The 21,411-nt window shown below is 40.2% G+C and overlaps 1 protein-coding gene across 6 annotated transcripts in view; it reads right to left on the bottom strand.

Annotated features, from left to right (window-relative positions):
- Window positions 1-18,522: 18,522 nt before the first annotated feature.
- JPH1 (junctophilin 1) overlaps window positions 18,523-21,411 on the bottom strand; it is an 89,699-nt gene continuing 86,810 nt past the window's right edge. For 2 of the 6 annotated variants that reach the window (XM_035890076.1, XM_035890081.1), the window contains exons 5-6: window positions 19,783-20,809; window positions 18,530-19,543 (exon numbers count right to left, since the gene is read on the bottom strand). In XM_035890076.1, coding sequence (XP_035745969.1) covers window positions 20,729-20,809 — 81 coding nt within the window. In that variant the 3' untranslated portion in view covers window positions 18,530-19,543; window positions 19,783-20,728. Of the gene's footprint in view, window positions 19,544-19,571; window positions 20,810-21,411 lie in introns of those variants that run through there. The other 4 variants (XM_035890078.1, XM_009634488.2, XM_035890080.1 and 1 more) reach the window with 4 other exon arrangements.

Raw genomic sequence — 21,411 nt, 5'->3', positions numbered from 1 at the left:
CAGTTGTAAAGACAGTAATGACGTGCTGCGCTTTGTGGGAATAGCATGCCTGTGATTTGGGTGTACAAAAAGACTTCGCACTGGGCATGCAGTTATGAGACTGATTTATTCAGATTGCTGCCTTTATTTGTCTATCCCTTATACCTGTCACTTAAATACACCCACTTCCAGAAAGTAATGCATCAACAGATTGAAAGCTCGCAGCATCCTACGTAACAGTCTCTGTCAGAAAGTATGGAATATCATATGAAGTCAAAACTGCTGTGAGAATATCACTAGTGTTACGTACAGAATAATTTCAGCTAACACGTTTACCCTCCATTTTGGGAGCAGCGTCATGAGATCTATATCGATGACAACTGTCAGACTTCAGCTAGGAGTGATTGAGACTTTGTATCTCCAGCATCTGTTCCCCTTTCTTCCTACACAGTATTGTCATTGAAAATAAGACATGAAGATCTGAAATATTTTATTAAGTAACTTGCTTTTTGCATTATATAGAATAACTTGATGAATAGAGAAAGAAAATGTTAAGAAGTTGAACCCCTTAGGGAAAAGTAAATTTCTCAAAGCACAAGCCCAGAATGAATCTGGATCAACATTTTGCCAAATTTCTTTATCAGGGTTGTAAGGTACAGAAGAGATTATGCACATGACCTTTCGACCAGAACCATCTTTTCACTGTGCCATGCAACCTGCTGGAAAGGCATCATCCTAAGACAGGCCTTTTTTTTACCCATCTTTAGCACAGGCCTGCTTATCAGGATGTATCTAAACCATCTTTCATCTTGGATGGGTCATGGATTTTCTGAAACTTGCTCTGCTTGAGTGTTCACTCCAGTGAATTTGAAGTAATCTCATCTGAAACGTGTGAACATTCATGCATCAACAAAGGAGCTTCTGAGCAGGCTGCCTAATGAGGTAGGGGAATTTGCATCCCTGGAGAGGTTTGGGACCAGGCTTAGCAGGCACACTGAAAGCAGCACAGGTGCTGTTGCTGCACTGTAGTTCTAGCTGCGAAAGAGGGGCGTGAACCTCTTGAGCTTACCCCTTGAGATCCTTTGCAAACTGGTTTTCTGTGAGGCACCCTGATGGCATCACTTTGATGAGCTAAGAGGTAGTCTCCTGCAGCTGAACTTGTCATGGGTTTCTGGCAGAGAACTCAGTATTTGTAAGTGGGACCTGAGGGTAAAGGCACCTCTGCTGGTTGGAAGTCTAATTACGTTCCATCGTAGACTGATTTGCAGCAGAGTTCAAACTACAAAACTCATAATTCCTTGCGACAATACCATCTGCCATGGATGAACCATATAATCAGGAAGGGTTTACTGAGGACTCAGTCTTTTCTGTAGCTGGAATTAAAATTTGCTATTTTATTCATATAGCAGTACTTTTATTTACTGCAGGCCAATACATATGACTTCTTAAATAATTAATGTATAGAGAGATTGTCTTTTTGAGCTGACACTGAAGAACCTCATAAATTACATTCAGATTTATTAGCTCACTCCCATTTAGGAGGAGATCAAATAGATACTAACTTAAATGTAAACATATGTTTGGTGAGATGGTCACTGTCAAAATTATAAGGCTTTTTACATTCCTCTGGTCTAAGATGTAGCTTACTGTCAATACAGTCAATAGGAAAGATTTGGTAAGTCTTGAAGGGACTGAAAATTTATGTAACTGTTGCAGAGGGATTCTCTGCAATTTTTGCTTTCATGGCATAACTTGCTAAATATTATTTTTAAAATGGGCTGATCACCATTCTCTCTTTGAATATCTCATTTTAAATTATGCTGATATGTTGGAAACATATAACACAGAGACACCAGAAATTAGCCTGTACTGTGAAAACTTCTGTAGTCACTGGCAGGACTACTCAAACCTATTCAGGTATATTTAAAAATCCAGAATATAGAATATATAATTTGGTCTTAGAATGATAAACTTGGCCCCTTTTTTGCATGATAAACTTAGTCCAAGATTCTTATGGTATCTTTACGGGCTTGAAAGCTTTTATTGTTAATTTGCAAGTAGGTCTTTTCAGATGTCTTAGGATTCTCTTTTCACAGCTAGATGGAGATTTGCTGTGAAAAGAAGAGACCATGTTCAATCAAATCAACCAGATAGGCTTCCAATTTCTCATCTCAGTAATGGGGTTGCAACTTCTCTGAAGTCCTTAATAGCCTTGAGATGAAAAATTGGCTTAATAGAGCTGCCTGTGGTTGGTTTGTTTTCCTGAACAGTGCTAGGCTATGCCAGGCCCTCAGGATGGCTTGAAGTTAACAAGCAGTATCAATAAAGTAATGATAATTGTAATAGTGATTTAAATTCACTAATTATTCCCAGTACTAGACAGCTATTCTGTGAATATGTGCGAACCAGAATGTAATCAGACAGCGCCAAATATTTTTTTCTTTCCTACCATAATTGTGTTGATGCTGATGTACCTCCGAGCAATGATGACTCTGAAAAAGCAGAAACAACGGTCAGAACATACAAGCAGTGAACATGCAACCCTGGTATAGATACCCTGTCACCCGGTAGGGCCTTGGCGGAAGATACTTTTTGTGTTCCCACCATGCCTGCACAAGAATTGGATTTAATTCAAACAGGTCCTCAAAGGGGCCCAGAGCCCTCACAGGCGCACCAAGGAAGCTGCGGACAGGGGAGCTGCCAGGGACATGTGTCTGCTCTCAGGCGGGAGCTCCAACGTGGTGTTTTGGTTATGCTAAGTACATTTTTTCCAGACAGATAAATCTTATTGCAAAAATCTCCTAGCAACTCCACTATTTCTAAGATGGGAAGCTGTGCTTCCAGAGCCCTCAATGGGACCCCTGAGTGCACAGATTTCAGGACAGCAAAGAGCTCGGATATTAGCCCTTGATGGGACCCCTGAGTGCAGAGATTTCAGGACACCAAAGAGCTCCGATGTTAATTGCAATCTGTAATCTTTCCGGTAGAAGAGCTTCTTGGGTTTGAAAACAATGGTGCCCGTTTGCTTTGCTCACCAGCTTTACGCTCTCCCCTCTCACTGTCTCAAAGCTCCATCTGTTTCCCTAATTTCCTGCTTGCGTGCTTTTCTGGGCTATCATTAGACCTGCCCCAACCATCCCCACTGGGGAAGGCTCCTTCAGATGTGTTTTCTCTAGCTTGGCTTTGCTTTACAGTAGAGCAGGTTTTGGAGCTGTTTCCTGTCAGCTTCCCATCCTTCTTGCTCTTTAAGGGGTTTCTAAAAGTAGGGTGGACTGACAGTCTGCTAAAGAAAAACATGAATCTTTTGTTTCTCAGCTGAAAAGAAATAAAGTAAAATCACACTGGGGAAAAAAAAAAGTTGCATCTTCAAATAGACTCCAAATGATGGTAAACGAAGAAGTAAATATAATTTATGTGTAAGCTCTACAAGCGAAGTATATGCTGTGCAAAATAAAAGTACTAAGTCAGTCCCATCCAACCCCATTCCAGAGGACTTGCCTCTTCTACTGCTCTGCATGTCTGGCTGCTTAGCAGGGCCTCCAAGAATAATAAATTTGTCAGCATGGTCTCCCTATTGTCATATATAAACCCCCCAGCACTCTGCACCTGAAAATCCATGTTGTGTATGCACTTTGCCAGCTTAGCAAGCAGCTGGGTGCTGTTGCTGATTTTTAATTATTTTGTTTATTTGCAGTGCTAGCTGCAAGCATGTAGCCGCTCATATTTCACAGAGAGCTGCACCCTTTTGTGTCACCAGTTATGCATTTTCTGTGCAATCATTTGTTCATGTATGTATTAATCTTGTGCAAATAAAAAGTGACTACACTCCAAAAAACATCAAAGGGAGTTAAAGCACAAAACAACAAATGCGAATTTCTGTCTATCGGTATTCATCCTTCTCTTTTTATAATTTATTTTAGGGCACAAGGGGGAAAAATTACTGTTGTTTAGCTAGTTAGTAACAGCTGGTGACACTTTATTGCCCTATCATTATTAATACAGCAGATAGTCACCCTGATAGCATTCAGGAAGATAAATTCATGAAATGTTCCCATCTTACATGCTTTAACTGGAATTTCATTGCAATTTAGCACAACTGACATGTTCATTTGAGCCAAAGTACTGTTAATACCGGAGTTAAACAAAATAATTCTCTTTATGCCTGAGCGCTAGGGTATTATTTGCACTGGCTGCTTTAAAGTTGCATGGTCCTGAACTAAATATCCAAAAATGCTGAAGAACTTCAAAGGATCATAATGCTCAAGTAATCCAACAGGTATTAGCAGTATCTCCTCCCTAAAAAGAGAGCCATTTACGTAACTAATTAATTCGCCATAGTAAATAATCCACTGACATTTACAATAAGCATCCCTATTGGAGGTTCAAATAAATATTAAGTTGCACGTAAAACTATAAATAGTAAGAATTTTGATGCCAGGCAGTTTCAAAATACTGTGGAAAGTAGATGAGTGCTGGCTACATGAAATAAATTTGTAGGTCTCAGAAACATGAGCGTGCGAAGAGGTTAGCTATCTCTGAGAGCACCCACCGAGCAGAGCTGCCCAGCGCCCTCCCGTCGTGCCGGTGGGGGGCATTGGTCAGTATATCCTGTGTCTGTCTAAACTGAAGTGTCTGAAGTTTTTTTTTTAATAGCTTTAGCTTGTCTCAGCTGGGGGGGAGTCTCAGCACGAAGCCTCCATTTAAAGGCTGAGGCACAGTGTGTGGGGGCCGGAGTATCCCCACTGCTGCCATGGATGATATGGACAACCCCTTGCAGGGCGGAGATGGAGAGATGAGTAGCTGGGGGAGTGTGGGACTTTCTAGGCAGGGATGTTGTGCAATTTCAGTTGCTCTCACACCTGCTGATCTTAGCTGGCATGAGATGTTGCTGGGCAAAGCTGCCCATTGTGCCCCCTTCCTCCATGGAGGTTATGAACCCCTTGGACTGGTTTCATTGCACGGACACTCTTGTTCTGCTAATGTGCTCTGGGTGCTGGAAGCAGCAGCCTCCTAACTCAGCTGCAGGTGAGATGGCAGGACTTGCAAAGTGATTTTAAGTGCCAAGTATCAAAGCCCTGAGTAGAGAGTGCTCCTGAGCGTGGGGGATGCTGTGCAAACTCCAGTGCTTTGGCGTGCTGTAGCAGTATTGCACCATGACCGCAAATTCCCGCAGGCCCTGCGTAGGTCTGACCGTGTGCTGATGCACCTTCTGGCTTGTCTAGCTCTCACTTCCAAAACACAGGCATTCGAGTCCCAACTTTCTGGAGCCCCGAGGACGAGCACCATTTCCTCCTGCATCACCTGAGAAACCCCCTGGTTGCTCTTTCACCTCACCCTATTGCGTAAGGACACCACATGCTGCCTCGCTCTCCAGCTGCCACCATAAACCTATTTCTGTTTCTGGCAGAAGGTGGGGACTAGGCAGGCCCAAGGCTTGGCTTCCACAAACCTGTTCCTGAGCAGCACATGGGCCTGGCTGTAGGTCTGCAACAGGGGATCCACCTTGGCCAAACATGAACTTGTCATCCCTTCCCTCACAGAAAAATCAGCATTTTTGTAAGCCTTGTTGCATGCTATTTTCTTATGGTTCGCAATTATGCCTATATGTTATTGCTGCATATATACAGATGTAAAGATAAGTGAGAGTATTATTGTATTTCTTTTTTTCACAGACTTTTGATGAACATTCCCTGTGATCCCTATTCTTGGAAGACCAACCAAAGACCAAGATAAGAACCTGTAACTGGACTCTGGTCCTGCAGAGGTTTGAAGATGGAGCCCTGCGGTCCTGCGGCTCAGAGTGGTTTAGTTGCCCCAGATTGGTTTAATTGTCCCAGAATGCTGTTGGTGCACAGCTAAAAGGGGGAAAGCCAGGAGTCAGAGGATGCAGTTAACTCAGTGTGATGTGATGGGAGGAGAGTCCAGGGGCACCGGGAGCTAAGCAAACTGTGTAGGGAGCAGCACCTGTGAAGGGCATGTTTCTGCTGAGAAATGAAAGCTAGTGTGGAGGGTGACACGAGAATAAGTTGGATCCCTGGGAGGTGTCACGCAGGTCGCAAAGGAGAATGCTGTGTCACAACAGGAAAGGGACAGAGAATAGTCTTGAACATACTGGTGTTTAATACAACCTGGTCAGCAGTGATAATACTCAGTAAAAAAGGATACTGTAGGAACAAGGGGGCTGAAGATGAATGAAAAGACTTGGAGGTATGGAACTTCATATGAATATCAAACTTAAGCAATAAGACAATTCGACACAACAAGCCCAAGAGCAAGACAGAAATGTACACAGCTATTTAGAAGACTTTAGAAAGTGAATTATTCCTCTAATTTACTCTTTCACTTAATAAAAGAGCAAGCAGACACATCTGATGCCTAAGATACTGAGAGTTTTAAACAAAACGAGCCATTAGAGAGGATCTGAATTTGTACAGCGGCTTATAAATTAGACCCAGATCCACCGGTGCATCTAAACCTGATAGGCATACCTGCAGGTATATTCTGGTTTGATACTTGGGTTTGTTATTTTAGTCTCTCTGATTAGTTGCTACTCTTGAGCATTTTTGTCCATTGGTAGCAGTTGTGCAGATGAAGGGGATGTGGCCTTTGCAAGACAGTGATATGAGGACTGGGACCTATTGACTTTACATTCCACTCATGAATCAGTGAAAACTCTGACGCATAAATTATCTGAGATGCTAGGCAGTTCCACTCCTTTGGGTAGGTGTGTGAAGCCAGTCATTAGATTTGGAGGGGCAAATGGCTGGAGTGCTCACTACATCATGGGCTGCGGGGACACCTGGGACTTGGGGTCACCCAAACTCCTACTACAGCAAGGCTGTGATTAATGAGAATATTCACAGGGTTACACAGCAGAAAAGAGCGATCAGCACTCTCCTGCCATTGCACATACGTGATGGATTACAAGAATTAGGAAGAAATTTTAACTTTCTTGCTTCAGGGGTTTGTTTGACACCTCTGCTGCAGGTCCCCGCAACAACATTTCCTACTTGTTTTTGTAGCTATTTCAGTTAAGGTTTAAATGGTGAATATGCCTATTTTGTTGTACTGCTCTTCCTTTAAATGGTGTGTTGCAAGGGGCTAAGCTTTGAACGGGAGTGGTACAAGGAGTCCCGCTGGGCAGGACCATTTTTCATAGGTACTTTGTTAAAATACAGGACGATGAAGGATCCCAGGCAGAAGCAGCAGCTGGCATAGTGTTAGAAAATCAGGATACTGCTTTGAAGTTTCATGTTTGACTACACTGACATTGGCACAGATCCTGTTACTATGAAAAGGTGTAAAATCTGCAAAAAAAAAAAAAAATCTGCAAAAGTGCCTACTCAAGAATTGAAATCTCATCAGTATCACATATTTTTAAATCACACAAACATGTAAAAGCTCATGCCCCTCTCCTTTCAGTGAAATATATGTCCCTTTGCAAATGCTATCCCAAATTTGCTAGCAGAAAGGTTCCAGTTTCAACTTCAAGGATGAGCATCCCAATATTTACCACGGTGTCTGCCCAGAGTTGTGGATTCTGCAAAGTCCTACTTGAATTCTGCTGAATGTTTAAGAGCAGATTTATTAAGGATTTATTTTCCAAAGGTAGTGAAATGCTAACATTTGAGAGATTTCATTTAATTTCACTGTCTAATCTTGACTAAGATTTAATCTTTAAGCAAAGAAGCTAAAAATGTCCTTTATATATCCCTTCCTCCCCAAAAGAGAGCGTCCCTGCATTTGGACAAATGTTTGTTTATTCATTCATTGCGGTAACACTATGATTAAGTAGATGTTAATTACATCCTCAATGCAACTGAATTAATGTAATGAATGATCATCTGTCTTTTTATTAGATTTCAAGTACTTATTAATGCCCTCATCATACTCCTATTTTGTTTGCATAAAAGCTTACATTTCCCACTCTTTCTGGTGAAACCTCTGAATTTGCCAGTGGGAGAAGGTAAGTCAGTCACCTAACGTTTTGGTTATGCGAACTTTTCAAGTGGATGGGTATTCATTTTGAAGTCATATGATCCTGACAAGAATAGTCTCCGTGAAGTCAAGGAGAAACGATGTCTAGCATCTCAGTGTCCTTAAACAAGCTGTACATTTCCGTAAATATCAGAGATTTATTGGTGAGCCAGAGGGAGATGAAGGAAAGGCTAAGGTTAAGACTACCCTTTGTAACTTTCAAATCACTGATGAGCTGGATGAAAATTTAGCCCTTTGAAGTCTCCCAGCATGAATGGTGTGAATGTTTACTATCGACCCCTTGGGTTGCTTCTCTTCTGCGCTGTGCCAGCGCAGCACATTTTGCACCCATGTCCTAAGTGAAGTTTGTCCCTCAGTAGTTAAAAGGAAAACCAGTGAAGAGCAGAACCTCTTGCATATTCAGTAACAACATGTTGCATTTCGCATTGCTGATTCACCTTTATTTTAAAGACCAAAAGGCCAAATCTCTGAAGAATATGGAAAAATTCAGGAAACTCAGGTGAGACAGGTAGACCTTAACATGTCAGGAGGAAATAGGTAGCTCTTGTTTCTGCTGTGGCTTTTCTACTTGCACCATTCATCCAAAGTTGCTCGTCAACGTTCTTTTAACGTCAAGTAATTTTTCCTCGCAGAAAGCAAATCAGCTTGTACGAGCTCCTACCCAGCTATAGAGCAATTCTGGTCAACTGCAGGATTCTACAGCTTATAAAAGGTATTGATTAATCACTATTGCCACTGAGTTAGAATATTAACTTTCTATCTTATGTGACTTGAATCATGCAACAAAGGTTGGTAAAAATGGGCTCTCTGATGCGGATGTGCCACGGGCAGCACCTGTGGCTTCCAGGAACAAAGCCTCTTCTTCAGGAAAGACCCAGAGTCTTCTTTAAAAGATGTGGATTGCTAGAGATTTAAAGGTCATTCTGGAGCAATGTGTGCCAGACTGCTGTATTAGATCTGATGTTATGCTTGATTTCAATTATTTCTGCCATGGTGAGTATTAAGGTTAGAAATATTGGAGTGGCATTTTAAAAAACAAAAGGGAATGGTAAGGGTGGGGAAGGCGAGAGGGGCTCATCCCATTCCTAGTTAAAGCAGGTCTCTAAACAGCAATGGCAGTTCAGGTCTGCAAAATTAATTCATCTGTTTCATAAATTCTGGAAATAACAGTTATCTCAAACAGGTTCAAGGATTCTTGTTATGAAAAGTGACTAATGCATTTTATTTGTTAGGCTCTGGGCAGTAAGAGAGATGCCGGAGGAGGCAACCATACAGCCACTATGGACGACAGAACACCGCTTTTCCCATTTTCTTACCTTAGCTTTTCTCAGCTTTTCCCAGTGTCTCCACAGGGCGTACTCCAGATGCATTTCAGGTCTCCACTGCTGTCATTAGTTGGGATAATACCCCACAGGTAATTCTACTCTAGTTAAATATGTTCATAAAATCAATATCCTGTAAATATGTCTGTAGCTATCCCCCTTGGAATATATGATGTGCTCTGAAACAGGCTTGTGTTTAGTCCCCTGATACAATGAGAAGGTCTAGAAGAATCGGAAATAATAACACAGCCTGCAAGCTCATGTCATGCCAGCTATTTCATGCCAAAGGTTGTTCTCAAGCACCTGGCAAGCACAATTCATTCATTTTCCAAATGTCAGTGGCCAGCCAGGTCCTCAGGACATTCCCTCCCAACACAGGGACACTCGATAGGCGCAGTTGGGCAGCTTCTGGCTGCCAGCCTTATTCCCAAGTCACGTGCGCAAACTGTAAGGACGGAAGCGCCTCTTGTTTCTGTTTTTGTCCTGCAAGCGGCAACTTTTTCTGCTCTTCTTCCTGTTTATTTTACTCCGCCACCAGTATTTCAACGGGGCTTTGATAGATGCATATTAGGAACACTGAAAATACTCCACAGGTGCCTAGATGCAGCAACTGGTTTCTGCGGTAATATGCAAAATATTCACGGCATGCTGGAAGCACCTAGCGTTCGGGGGCCGGTGCAGCGGCGAGAGTCGGGCACGTGTGCGGATCTGCCGTACGCGCCATTATGCATCGCTGCCCCCTCCGGGATACAGTGCTCAGGACCCAGCGTCGGCGGGGCCAGCGCAGGCATCGGGGGCCTCTGCCCACCAGGGGCTGAGCCTGGAGCGCTGCTCCACCACCTCCTGCTTTCAAGCTGTAGGTCGCATCGCAAGTCCTCTGCCCTAAAGCTCGTACCTACAGTCAGCTGCCAGCTGTAATGTTGCCTGAACAGTGAACTGAAAGAAGCCTTGTCACCACACAGAGGGTGTTCTCAGTAGGGTTTTTGTGTACAGCCTGTCTAGCCAGCCTTTGAGATGCAGGCTTGGCTTCAGTGGACATAACACGGCTGTGTACAAATGGCCTTTGAGGTTCTCTGACTCATAAATGTAACCTAAAAGCTCTTGTCATTTCCATCCAAAATAAACTCAAATAATGCTTCTTCCTATGCCTGAAAATACATTTTCTTCAGTGTTTTCAATCTCTTTCATTTTCATATGAAGAATGCGAGATGGGTGAACACAGGGTTTTGAAATGTCAGCCAATTAGCTAGGAGTCACAAGGTGAATTGAAACTGGGTTTCCTTTATCTTTTAATTCGTAAGACGGCATCTCACATACCTGAACACATAGCAGTCCGTACTTCTGGCAGCTGAAGCTGTCTTTTTATTTTTTTTGTGCCCATCACTACAGACTTGCAATTTAAACAACTATTAAAAACACGCTGATGCTTAAAATAAAACAATGTTTGTAAAAGTGGCCGGAAGCATTAATGAGAGACCGTAGAGCTGGCTCTGTGCTCTGTGCATCCTGTGTTTTTATCTATCTGGCAGCAACGGACTATGGAAGTGCTGTCTCCTGGGTGAAGGATGAATCTCACATGTCCATGCTGTCTCTGAAATGTCTTTGCTGCCTTCAGGCTGCTTGATCGAGAGAAATGGCTGCAGTTACTGGCAGGATATAGTAAAGTTGCTGTTTCTTTCTGTGTGAGGAGAGAGGATGCTGGACAACAGCATGCGCGCGTGTGTGTGTGTGTGTGTGTGTGTGTGTGTGAAAAACCCCAAACCCCAACCCTTCCCCACCTTGCTTGGATGAAGCCCCAAATCCTCCAAGGTGTGCTGGTGCCCTTATAGCCTTTTGGGGTCCTGGCATAAACTGTTCAGCACTCAGGTAAATCAGAGGAGATTGAGTAAAGGCTGGTTTACTGGAAGGAGTCCTTGGCTAAAAGTTGTCCTCCATCCTGGATTTGTTCCCCTTTAGGGAGAAGCTCATCTTTCCTCTCAGCGTGGTCAGGGAGGAGACAGGCTGAAAGGCGCATGGTCAGAGAAGGAATGCTGGTGCTCTGGAGAACTGACACTTGGAAGGAGGGCTGTATGCATGATCGTGCCGTTTGCTGGTCATGTTTTGCAGCCACTCACTCTGTTCGTGTTAACATTTGCACTAGTGCGTAGTACGGAGTAGCACTCTGGATGCCATTAAAAACCCATGCAAGAGAGAGCTTTGCCAAGGATGAGGGGATGGCAGTACCTGATTACCAGCACATATGGCCATTGGTGCCAATGGAGCATTATAGTTTACTCTCCGGCTGAGTCATCTCCCCCTGAGGAAGCTGCATGAAAATAACACTTAACAAGGGTGGTAAAGACTGTAGAGATAAAAGAGAGTGAAGAATCTGTTAGCAGTATTTCTGTAGCGAGCAGATGACTGAATGTATTTCCAAATGTTACAGCATTTCTTGCGTGACTCACAACAGCACAGTCTATAGAGCATATGCAACATTTGGTACAGCAGTGAATCAGTGTAAATACCGACATTTCTGTAGTCTTAGGAGATGCTCACGGAGAAGTATATCCGCAAATATGCATTAGCATTATTTCAAATAGGGAGCTTGTACGATTATATTGTTGTTTAATTTTTTTCTTGTTTTATCACATCTTTATTAATAGCAGGAAAATCCCATTGTATCAAGTATTTTTCTTAGAGCAGTTTCAAGCGAAAGAGTCACTAAAATGTACTGCTACCATGTCTGCATAATTGACTCAAGCCAGTCTGCTGTAACAGCAAGCTGGTGTTTTTAGCAGGTTTTGGACACAGGTTTCCTGAACATTTAATAAATAATAAAAGCAGGCCTCCTGATCACTTCAATTATTCCCACAATTTAAAAAATTGCATGGAAGTCCATTGAATATCTTCAGCTGAGAAAATGAAGAAATGGACACCTGTGCCGTCATTGAAGACCTGATGCTTCCTTGGTGGTGCTTCTTGGGCCTGCTTTGGGCTCCTAAGCCATCCTTGCTCTGCTTCAGCGTGGTGTTCTTGCTGCACTGCCTGAAGCTTCCCAGCCCGCTTCTCGCTTGTTACTCCTTCCTGCACTACACACCCTCTTCAGTTTAGTTTTGTGGGTTTTGGCCAATTATCCCCTCCACTCATGTGTGCCTTCAGTCAAAATCCTCATGTTCTTCTTGACTCTCTACTGCTCACGTTTTCTTCTTCCTACCATCTGTCTTGTCCTAACATCCTCCTACCTTATTTTTGCAGTACATCCTCCTTTGTTTCTCCTCCCCCTGTGTAATTTATGTGGTCCTGTAAAGAAGGGTTCATTGCCCAGTCCTCCAGCTCCTTCCCATCATACCTCTGCCTAATTCCCAGATTCCATAATAATTAGCATAGGATCACAGAAAATAGGCTGTAAGGGACACTTAGCAATCTTTCAATCTGTAATCTCGTCCAGGCTAAAAAATATGAAATCCTACCGTTTCCCTAGTAATCTAATTCAAAGATATTATTCTTACAATTAGAAATTTTTTCTTTACGCCTAACTTGGATCTCAGTTTTCATGCAATTTAAGTCCATCTGTTTTCGTCTTAATCCCCGTGGGCCTGGAAGGCAGCTTTCTAGAGCAGCTGTTTGTGTACTGAGGACGGTTACTTCTCGGTCTTCAATCCTCTTCATATTCCTATCTAACAAACTCCACTTTCTTCTGTGTCTGATATCGTCCATTTTCTTTGTATTTTTTCCCTCCATAAACAGTCCTTTTCCCTCTCTTTAATACATACAGGCCCCCCACAGCTTCTCCTTTCCCCCTCACTTTCTTCCCTTTCCCCATAATCTCTACTCTCTTCTCTTTTCGATTTCAACATGTCTATACGTCCTTATTCCTAAATATTCATTTCCAATCCTCCTGACAGTGCCTGTTCTGCTGTGTATCATGGGTGCATGTGGAGGCTTGTTGCAATCTATGCCAGGAATGTGTTGCCTTGTTATGGCAGAAATGCATGGAATCCATCCGCTGTGATGCAAATGTCTTTCAATTACCTTCCCTTTGCAGAATGTCTTTTTCAGTCCTAGCCCCTGTGAAGAGCTGCTGGTGCTCTTCTGCTTTCACCGTTTCCATGGTAGCCGATTCCATCCTTTCATGACTTTCTCATCAGTGGCCTAAACAGAATCTAGAACTGTCGTAATTAAAATGGAAGGCAGTTTACAATATTTTTGAAGACTGGGTGGTATTACATGACAAAAGTACTTTGCAGCTAAAACTGGCTAAGTAATTAAGCACCATTATCTTAAATTATGATACTTTCAGAGGTATTCTGTGGAACATGTCCCGAATATAGTAAAATTGCAATGTTAAATACAGTTAATGATACTGTTCCAGAAGTACAGAATGTAATGGTTTAATTAACCCAGAGTTACTGCAGCCTGATTTTAGCTAACTTCCCCCCGTCCCTTCCCTTAAAAGCACTCCCAGTTCAAGAATTTTGGCTGTGTGCCATTGGAATCAGACTCAGATTTGGATTCTGACTGAAATCCCGCACTTAGAGCCTGTAGCTCCAATGGCTGATCCAAAATCCAGATCTAAATGTTTTCAATCTCTGGCATATTTGTAGGCCAGATTCAACATTTTTATAGGCTGCAGTTTTCGGTGTAATACCTGATTTCTTCTCCCTTCCCTCCTTCCCCTCCCCACATATGTCTTTGAATAGTAACTGTGAGGTGTTCAGGAGCTGGAAATTTTTTAAACTTAGGTCATTAAGTGTAGACTAAGAACTTTAAATATAGGCAGCCATTCTCAAAAATCTTAGTCAAGTCTGTCTTTTGTGGTCTAATACAGTGTTGTTGCCAAGCTGCTGTGCAGTGAACCACAATTTGGAAATATGAGAAAGACATGTCTCCTCTCTCAAATTCATGTATTGATCTCAAAGGAACTCAGGTACTGTCATGGATTACTATACAAATTATTACTGTGAAAGATAACATCTGGAATTTTACTCTTTGACTATATTCTTTATTTTCTTCCATTTTGGATAAAAAAAAGCAGAGTTCAAAACCTATAGAACCTATAATTCACCTCTCTGTCATTTATTGGTCTTCCATTAATCAACATTGAAATCACTTATGAAAGTAAAACCTAGTCCTTGTCTAAATGTACGTGCTTCAATTTCCATAGAGCTGTCTGATTAATCAGTGTAAACACGCAGGAAGAGAGATGAAAGCTCAGGCAAGTGAGCAAAACTGAATTTCCAAGGCAGGGTGTATTTTATTCCATCTAACAATCCACATGTTTGTATACCAAGTCCAGAAATCATCACACCACACCGTCCCGGTAAATCACAACCCTCAAGAGCACTCCTTGGTCTTCTGAGTTGAGAACCAGCTTCAGCTGTATGGCCAGTCTTTTTCACAATCTTAATGTGGACATTTGTAGTGGAGTTCATAACCCAGGTGATAGCAGATTTTTTCCTCAACGATGACAGCATTGCGCTGGTTTCCATGAATTATGGAGAGCTACTAGAAATCTCTGTGTACAGAGTTTTCAGTCATTTTCTTTTCTCTTCAATTCCCACATATGGTGTATAAATCACTGTCCTGACATTGGAGATGGTGAGTATAGATTTGAAATTAGAATACAGCTGCATAAACCAGCATCAGTAGTATGCAGAAAACCGGACCAAATGAAAATTGTGACATGACACATGCAATTTGGTGCAGGACAAACTGCAAGAGAGATGGCTTCCATCGCCACAGAGAGCTAAACTCACTGCTTAAACAAGTGTGCCCAAAAGAAAGCATGAGTTATGGCAATAAGTGGCTGAAGTGTGGGGGCAAAGGGCTGTGTGGGGGGCGAAGGAGAGTAAGTTGAATTTGCTTAAGTTGTGGGGTGGGTGGGCAGTGGAGGATAAAAGATAAATAAAAAAATAGTGGTAGCACAGAAAAAATACAACCAAAACCATTTCAAGGGTGATAAGGAAAATCCCATTCTCCTCCATCACTGAAAAAAATGGAAAACCTTCCTCTTGGAGAAATGGCACTCAGTACACTGCCAGTTTGCACCTGAAATCTCCTAGATAACCAGTCCCAAGCGATTGTGAAAAACATTAGCTGAAACAAACACGTATTGACATGATGAAATTTAGATTATCAGATTAAAAACAAGCTGTCTGTTCTCTGGTTGTTTTTTTTTTTTTTTTTTTTGTCTTTCTAGCAAAGAAAAGGAAGAAACATGAGAGATTTTAACAAATTCTGTCACCAGCTTCATTCTTGCTGTTGGTTTTATAGGGGTGAGGGATTTGTTCAGCTGTCAGCAATGGTCCTCCTAGTCTAAAAGCCATTGACATTATAGACAGTTTTTCTTAAAGATGTTGTGCATGGAAATTATACTTACCTCCTACAATGGTAGGAGGTGTAATGTCACTTATTTAGCAGTTTCTGCATCCAGTAGGAAAAAAAAAGATGGATACTGTAGATGGCTGAGCTACAGCACGTTGCCATACACAGCTTCTTGCTCAGACTTAACATAATTTCTATTTTTTTCCTGTTTGTGTGAATATTAAATGAGAGAATGAGAAGACTACTTCATTTGAAAGGCTTATTTAATTTCCCTTCTCTTCATTTCCTTTGTTTACTGAATTACATTTCCATAGGAGAACGGTATGTAACTGTTTCTCCTGACTATACGATTCAAATAAGCTATGAGTAAAACCATTTAGATAAAATTCACAACCACGTTTTATTAATAACAGCTAAGCACGTTACTGTAGCTCAATATGTAGTGGATTTCTGCAGGCTTTTATCGTTGCATCCACATTATTGTCAGAATCTTTCAGCATTTTGTAACTGTATCTTAATAGAGCTTTTAATAGCTATGTAATGTGTCATTAAAAATTAAGTAAGTAACTATTTCAAGACTTTTAATCAAATGCTCATGAAGAGGCGCTTACTCCTTTTAAAGTCAGCGCTCTGTTGTATTAATGATTTTTTTAACGTACGTCTGTATCTGAAAGGCAAGTTGCAGTCATATGTCGTGAAATTTCTGCTTTCAAACTGAATCCCTCCTTTTGGAACACATATGGAAAAGGTTCCACACTCTGCATTCCTTACTGCTTTTCTGATGGGAAGATAAAGTAAGGACTATATATATACACTAAGTAAAGAAAGGACTAGATATAGTAAAAGCAATGATAACAGATTTTTTTTTCTTCAGCCTTTGGCACCTCAACATCATTCATTTGCTGTTTTTCTGCGTGCGCTATATATATTGTTATATCAGGTAAATGGAGTTGCCCAAGAAACCAGACCTCAAATTCAAAGGTGAGAGCTCACTACTTATTGGCAGCTGTGGGCGAACACACAACTGTGCTAGAAGAAACTACTTTGCCTGGGAAAAAAAATTGTTGCACTAAAGTGGGGTTAAATTTTCCATGCTAGAGCAAATCTTGGAGCATTAAGCTGCATTGTGTGTTCATGGGGTTCTCCTCCCCCTTAGGCATAGCAGATGCATTCCCACGTAAACCCATTTGTAAGCTTACAACTGATATAAACCACTGGTGAAAACATCTCAGAGATCCGCATCTGCTTTCAGACACCTTAGAAAAAATATTGTATTTCTACATACACATTGATTTTTGAGAATTATGAACACTGATGGGCAGGGAAAGCTGTCATATTTCTCAGTTGATTATAGAAACTTTTTTCCCTTCTATTTCTGGGCAAATCCTTTGCTTGTTGCTGTTAAGATTTCCATATGCCTGATTACATTATCGCATTCATAGAACATAAGAAATATTCCATGTCAAATTTACTTTCATTACGGAACATGCTATACAACATGGATCACAAAATGTCAGAGAAGAGCTGTCTCGGTGAACTTGACTGTAAAATTTTCTGGCATTACAGTTATTTCTGTTTATTTTTCTTGAGAATATATTTTTCTCTCCAGAGTGGGCTATTGCATAGAAAATACAAATTCTTAAAATTAAGCTTCATGTTGGTAGAATTATTTTAAAGAATAAGACAATTACATCCTAAAAATACGTTTCCATTAAATAGGAACTACTAAGAACACTTGCTCTCCTTTTCAACTGAACGTTAGGATTTCAGCACAGCTGGCTAGTAATCTGAACTGGAATCACAGAAAATAAAATTCTCAGCTGATTAACTTGTTCAGCAAATGTGGTGGCTTTAGGGCAGTTGTAATGATGAATTTTCCCTGTGTAGAATGTTGGCTCACAAACTTCATGTTAATTTTGAACCTCTGAAGACCATGAGAAGGAGGGAAGTCTAAAAAAGTTGTTGATTCACTTACAGGAACAGCTGTTAATGGACCAGTCACTCACTGGTTAAAACAAGATTGATTAAACCATCCCTGTAGTGGGAGTATAATTTAATATACTGAATTTATAAAGATACAAAATCCTGTATTGGAAGATAAAAGAAGACACATAAGGAAACTTGCTTTTTTTTTTTTTAAACTTTAAATTGTTTCCCAGAACATTTTCTCGACAACAGTAACTCACAATGATTTCAAAGGGGCCAAGACTTCACCCATTTTCCTGCCTCGTTCCTTGTTTATTGAATTTATTAGAAAAACTGTTTCCAGAGAGTGAACAAAGTAATTAATAAACAGGAAAAACTAGTCTGAAACTCTATTAATAACCAATTTATTTTTATTAGAGCAAATACAGTTGTGAAAACTGTACATTGTACATTTTGGGTCAAGAATTATAAATAGAGAAACTCATAGATAAAGAGTTCATTCTTTGACAGCAAGAAACTTTAAATAGACAAAATGACATTATTAAGTACATTGGCAAGCTTCATTGTGCTGTCCAAAATGTAGTGTACAGTATAACAACCAATTATAAATAGCCTTTCATGTAAAATACAGCTGTGCACATTTTAGAAAAATACCAACAATTTGTTTGAGCTTTGTTTTAAAAAAGCTTATAAATCATACATATTTATAAATGGTACTAACATGCTTACTTAAATTTATAAACATTTTCATAAGCTTTGTTACCCATTATTTCCAGAGCATAAAGTATTTTAAATAAACATTTAATAGGAATTAAATACGTCAGTTACAAAATTACCTCTCCATGGAAGGAGACAGGGGGTGATTTCACTGTTGGATGGAACACTTTGTCCATTATGTCAAGGCTTACACAGTAACTTTTAAAATTTTGTTCTTATTTAAAAATTACTTTCCTAAATTTAAAACACAATTTAAACTTTTTTTTTTTTAAAAAATAAATATACAAGTTTTATTTTCATTTGCTCTCTTTCTGCTTTCTTCTTTATCCACACTGGTCAAAACACAGGATTCTCAACATTCTTCTGTAAAAAACACCATGGTGTTACTGTCCTGCTTGGAGCTGCTTTGCTGCACAATATTCAGTCCACACCTACGTTACTTTAATATGCTGCATCAAAAGATAGCGAATGTACTTCGTACGAATGTCGCCCATTAAACCATGCAAACACTTAGAAAGTTTACAAACAGGTTCAAAAACTATATTGTATGAAAGATTTTCTAATAGAGATAAAATAAACTGTAATACAAGCCCTTTGCTTTTTGTAGCTTTAAATGAAAAGATTTACTTGCCAAATGATCACACCACGTATTTTCAGTAAATAAGCATGCTTTTGATTAATATAGGGTACAATAATTACAGTATATGGCACATAAAAAGAAACATGATCACATCATTTGAACAAAGGGCTGAGAAACTACTTAAGACAAACTTTCCAAATGAAAAAATTTGAGGCTTTTTTAATGCTGAGGTAAAATTATAAGTGGACTTTAAAGACACTGGAGGCATCAAATCGATAAACAATCACTTCACATTTCTAAACGCTCTACCTGAATGTATTCAACACAAACCTAGTATTTTAACGTTATGATAATTTATTATGAGCATTAGCTAGCTTAACTGTCATTGGCATTAATGTGCACTCAGACAAGATTTTATTTTAACCGCTGGCAAAATACTTCAGTGTTGAAACATAATAATTCAAATCACCGATTACCACAGCACCAGAATTAAAAAAAAAAAAAAAAAGGAAAAAAGTCAACATGCAAACCCTGTATCTCATCTTTCTTGGCTTATTCTGATATTTCACCTCCTGTTTAGAATGTGCTGATATCAAATTAAGATTCTTCTTCTTTTATTATGAAAAGTTTTGCTTGCTGTTGGCATAAGCATTTGAGCACTTTTAGGAAGATATCAACATCTTAAAATTTTGCAGTCATGGTGTATTACTTACTAAACCTTAAAGAAAAAAAAAAAAAAAAAAAAAAGGAAAAAAGTCAACATGCAAACCCTGTATCTCATCTTTCTTGGCTTATTCTGATATTTCACCTCCTGTTTAGAATGTGCTGATATCAAATTAAGATTCTTCTTCTTTTATTATGAAAAGTTTTGCTTGCTGTTGGCATAAGCATTTGAGCACTTTTAGGAAGATATCAACATCTTAAAATTTTGCAGTCATGGTGTATTACTTACTAAACCTTAAAGCAAAACGGCTCTTCAGGTTTAGGAAAATGAATTTAAGAATTTCATCTTCTGATCAGAAAAAGGTATTTTGTTTTCTGCTTCTGCTGCTAGACAGAACTGGTAGCTTTCTCCAGGCTGGACCAGACACTATGTTATGGCTATACATCAAATTTCATAAACAACGAATGAACAGAATCATGCACAGGCAAATGAAATTCGACCTCCCAGCACACTGCAGGAGATGTTAAAAGCAGCAGGTAATGGAATAAGAGTGGTGACTGATGCTGCTAACTATTTCTTCTAATGAGATAGGAGTGAACGCTGGAATCACTTCCACAGCAACAGAATCCTCTGACCACATTCCTCTGGCAGTCGTTTTCCCATCTCCCCACTAAAAACATCAGACGGTAAAATAGTAAGGCAGCTGTTAGCTTCCATCAACAAAAAGTGCAGCTCCGTACATTTCCAGTTTAGTCACACTCTGCTGGAACAGATGGAGAAGCCAACGCACTTCACCGGCGGGGCTGCTTCAGCAGATTATTTTGTTTGTTTTCCAACATGGCTGCTTGCTTCAGCTTTCAGAAGACCCCAAAGCCACGAGCCATCAGTAGAGAAACTGATCTGGGCCCCTGGCTGAATTTTCCAAGTTTCATCTCTCTTGCGTCCCATCCTAATTCCAAGCCTCCTTCCCTGTGTCTGAGTATGACAGGTGCCATTTAAAAGGCTGATGACACAACTGCAGAGAACTGTGGGCTAACACCACTAGTTGTCATGACTTCACTGAAGGGTCAAAACAGTTACATTATTAAATAACTATGTTGAATCACATTCAGGCATAGCTAAAATTAAAGTAGGGAACATTAAAAATATGCAAAGAAATGAAATCTTTATCATTTGACGTGGGGTGGATATGGTGATTTTATATGAGAACAAAACCTTTCTTACCTTTCCTAATTCCAATCAAGTGAGAAAATGGACAAAAAGAATGGCTAAACCAATATTCAACAGCATTACCAGGGCGATCATGACTGAATTAGGGCCCTGAAAATAAAATAAAGATATCAGAATTAATGCCAGCTTCCACATTGCACAGCAATGAATGTGACCTGACTTCATCATTGCTACGCGTTTTGACCTTGCTCTGAGAGATTACCTAAATATTAAAGATACAGACTCAGTTCCTGAAACACAGCCATTACCTGTCGTATTTAGGTGAGCTAGATATCACCTGTGTGAAAATGAGCTGGATAAATACAGGTGAGAGGATATTATTACACTGTTCTTAATCACACTGAGATTAAACCATCTGACAAATATGACTGCATAAATAAATGAAAACACAGCCATCAACACAAAACCAGTATCAGCTTAAACTAAAGCAAAACAAAGAACTTGAACTACTTTGAGAAAGTCGGTGCGCTGCTCTTCCTTACAGTAGGTTCCTTCTCTAATTCCAACCCGTCAAAAATAGACAGGACAATGTGTTTTATGAAAAGAATACCTTTTTTTGATAACCAAAGGGGAAAAGAAAAGTTACTTACCGTTGCACTAAGATACCTAGCAATGTTTCCGTTACAGATTAAAAAACAATTTTACACCTGCAAAATTACACTTGTTTTGTTTTACGCCGACGCTTATCTTAC

The sequence above is a fragment of the Egretta garzetta genome, unplaced genomic scaffold (genome assembly GCF_000687185.1).
Source record: "Egretta garzetta isolate BGI_Z169 unplaced genomic scaffold, ASM68718v1 scaffold251, whole genome shotgun sequence".
Lineage (NCBI taxonomy): Eukaryota > Metazoa > Chordata > Aves > Pelecaniformes > Ardeidae > Egretta > Egretta garzetta.
Note: the sequence above shows the minus strand (reverse complement) of the source record. Positions and strands in the feature narration are given on the sequence as shown.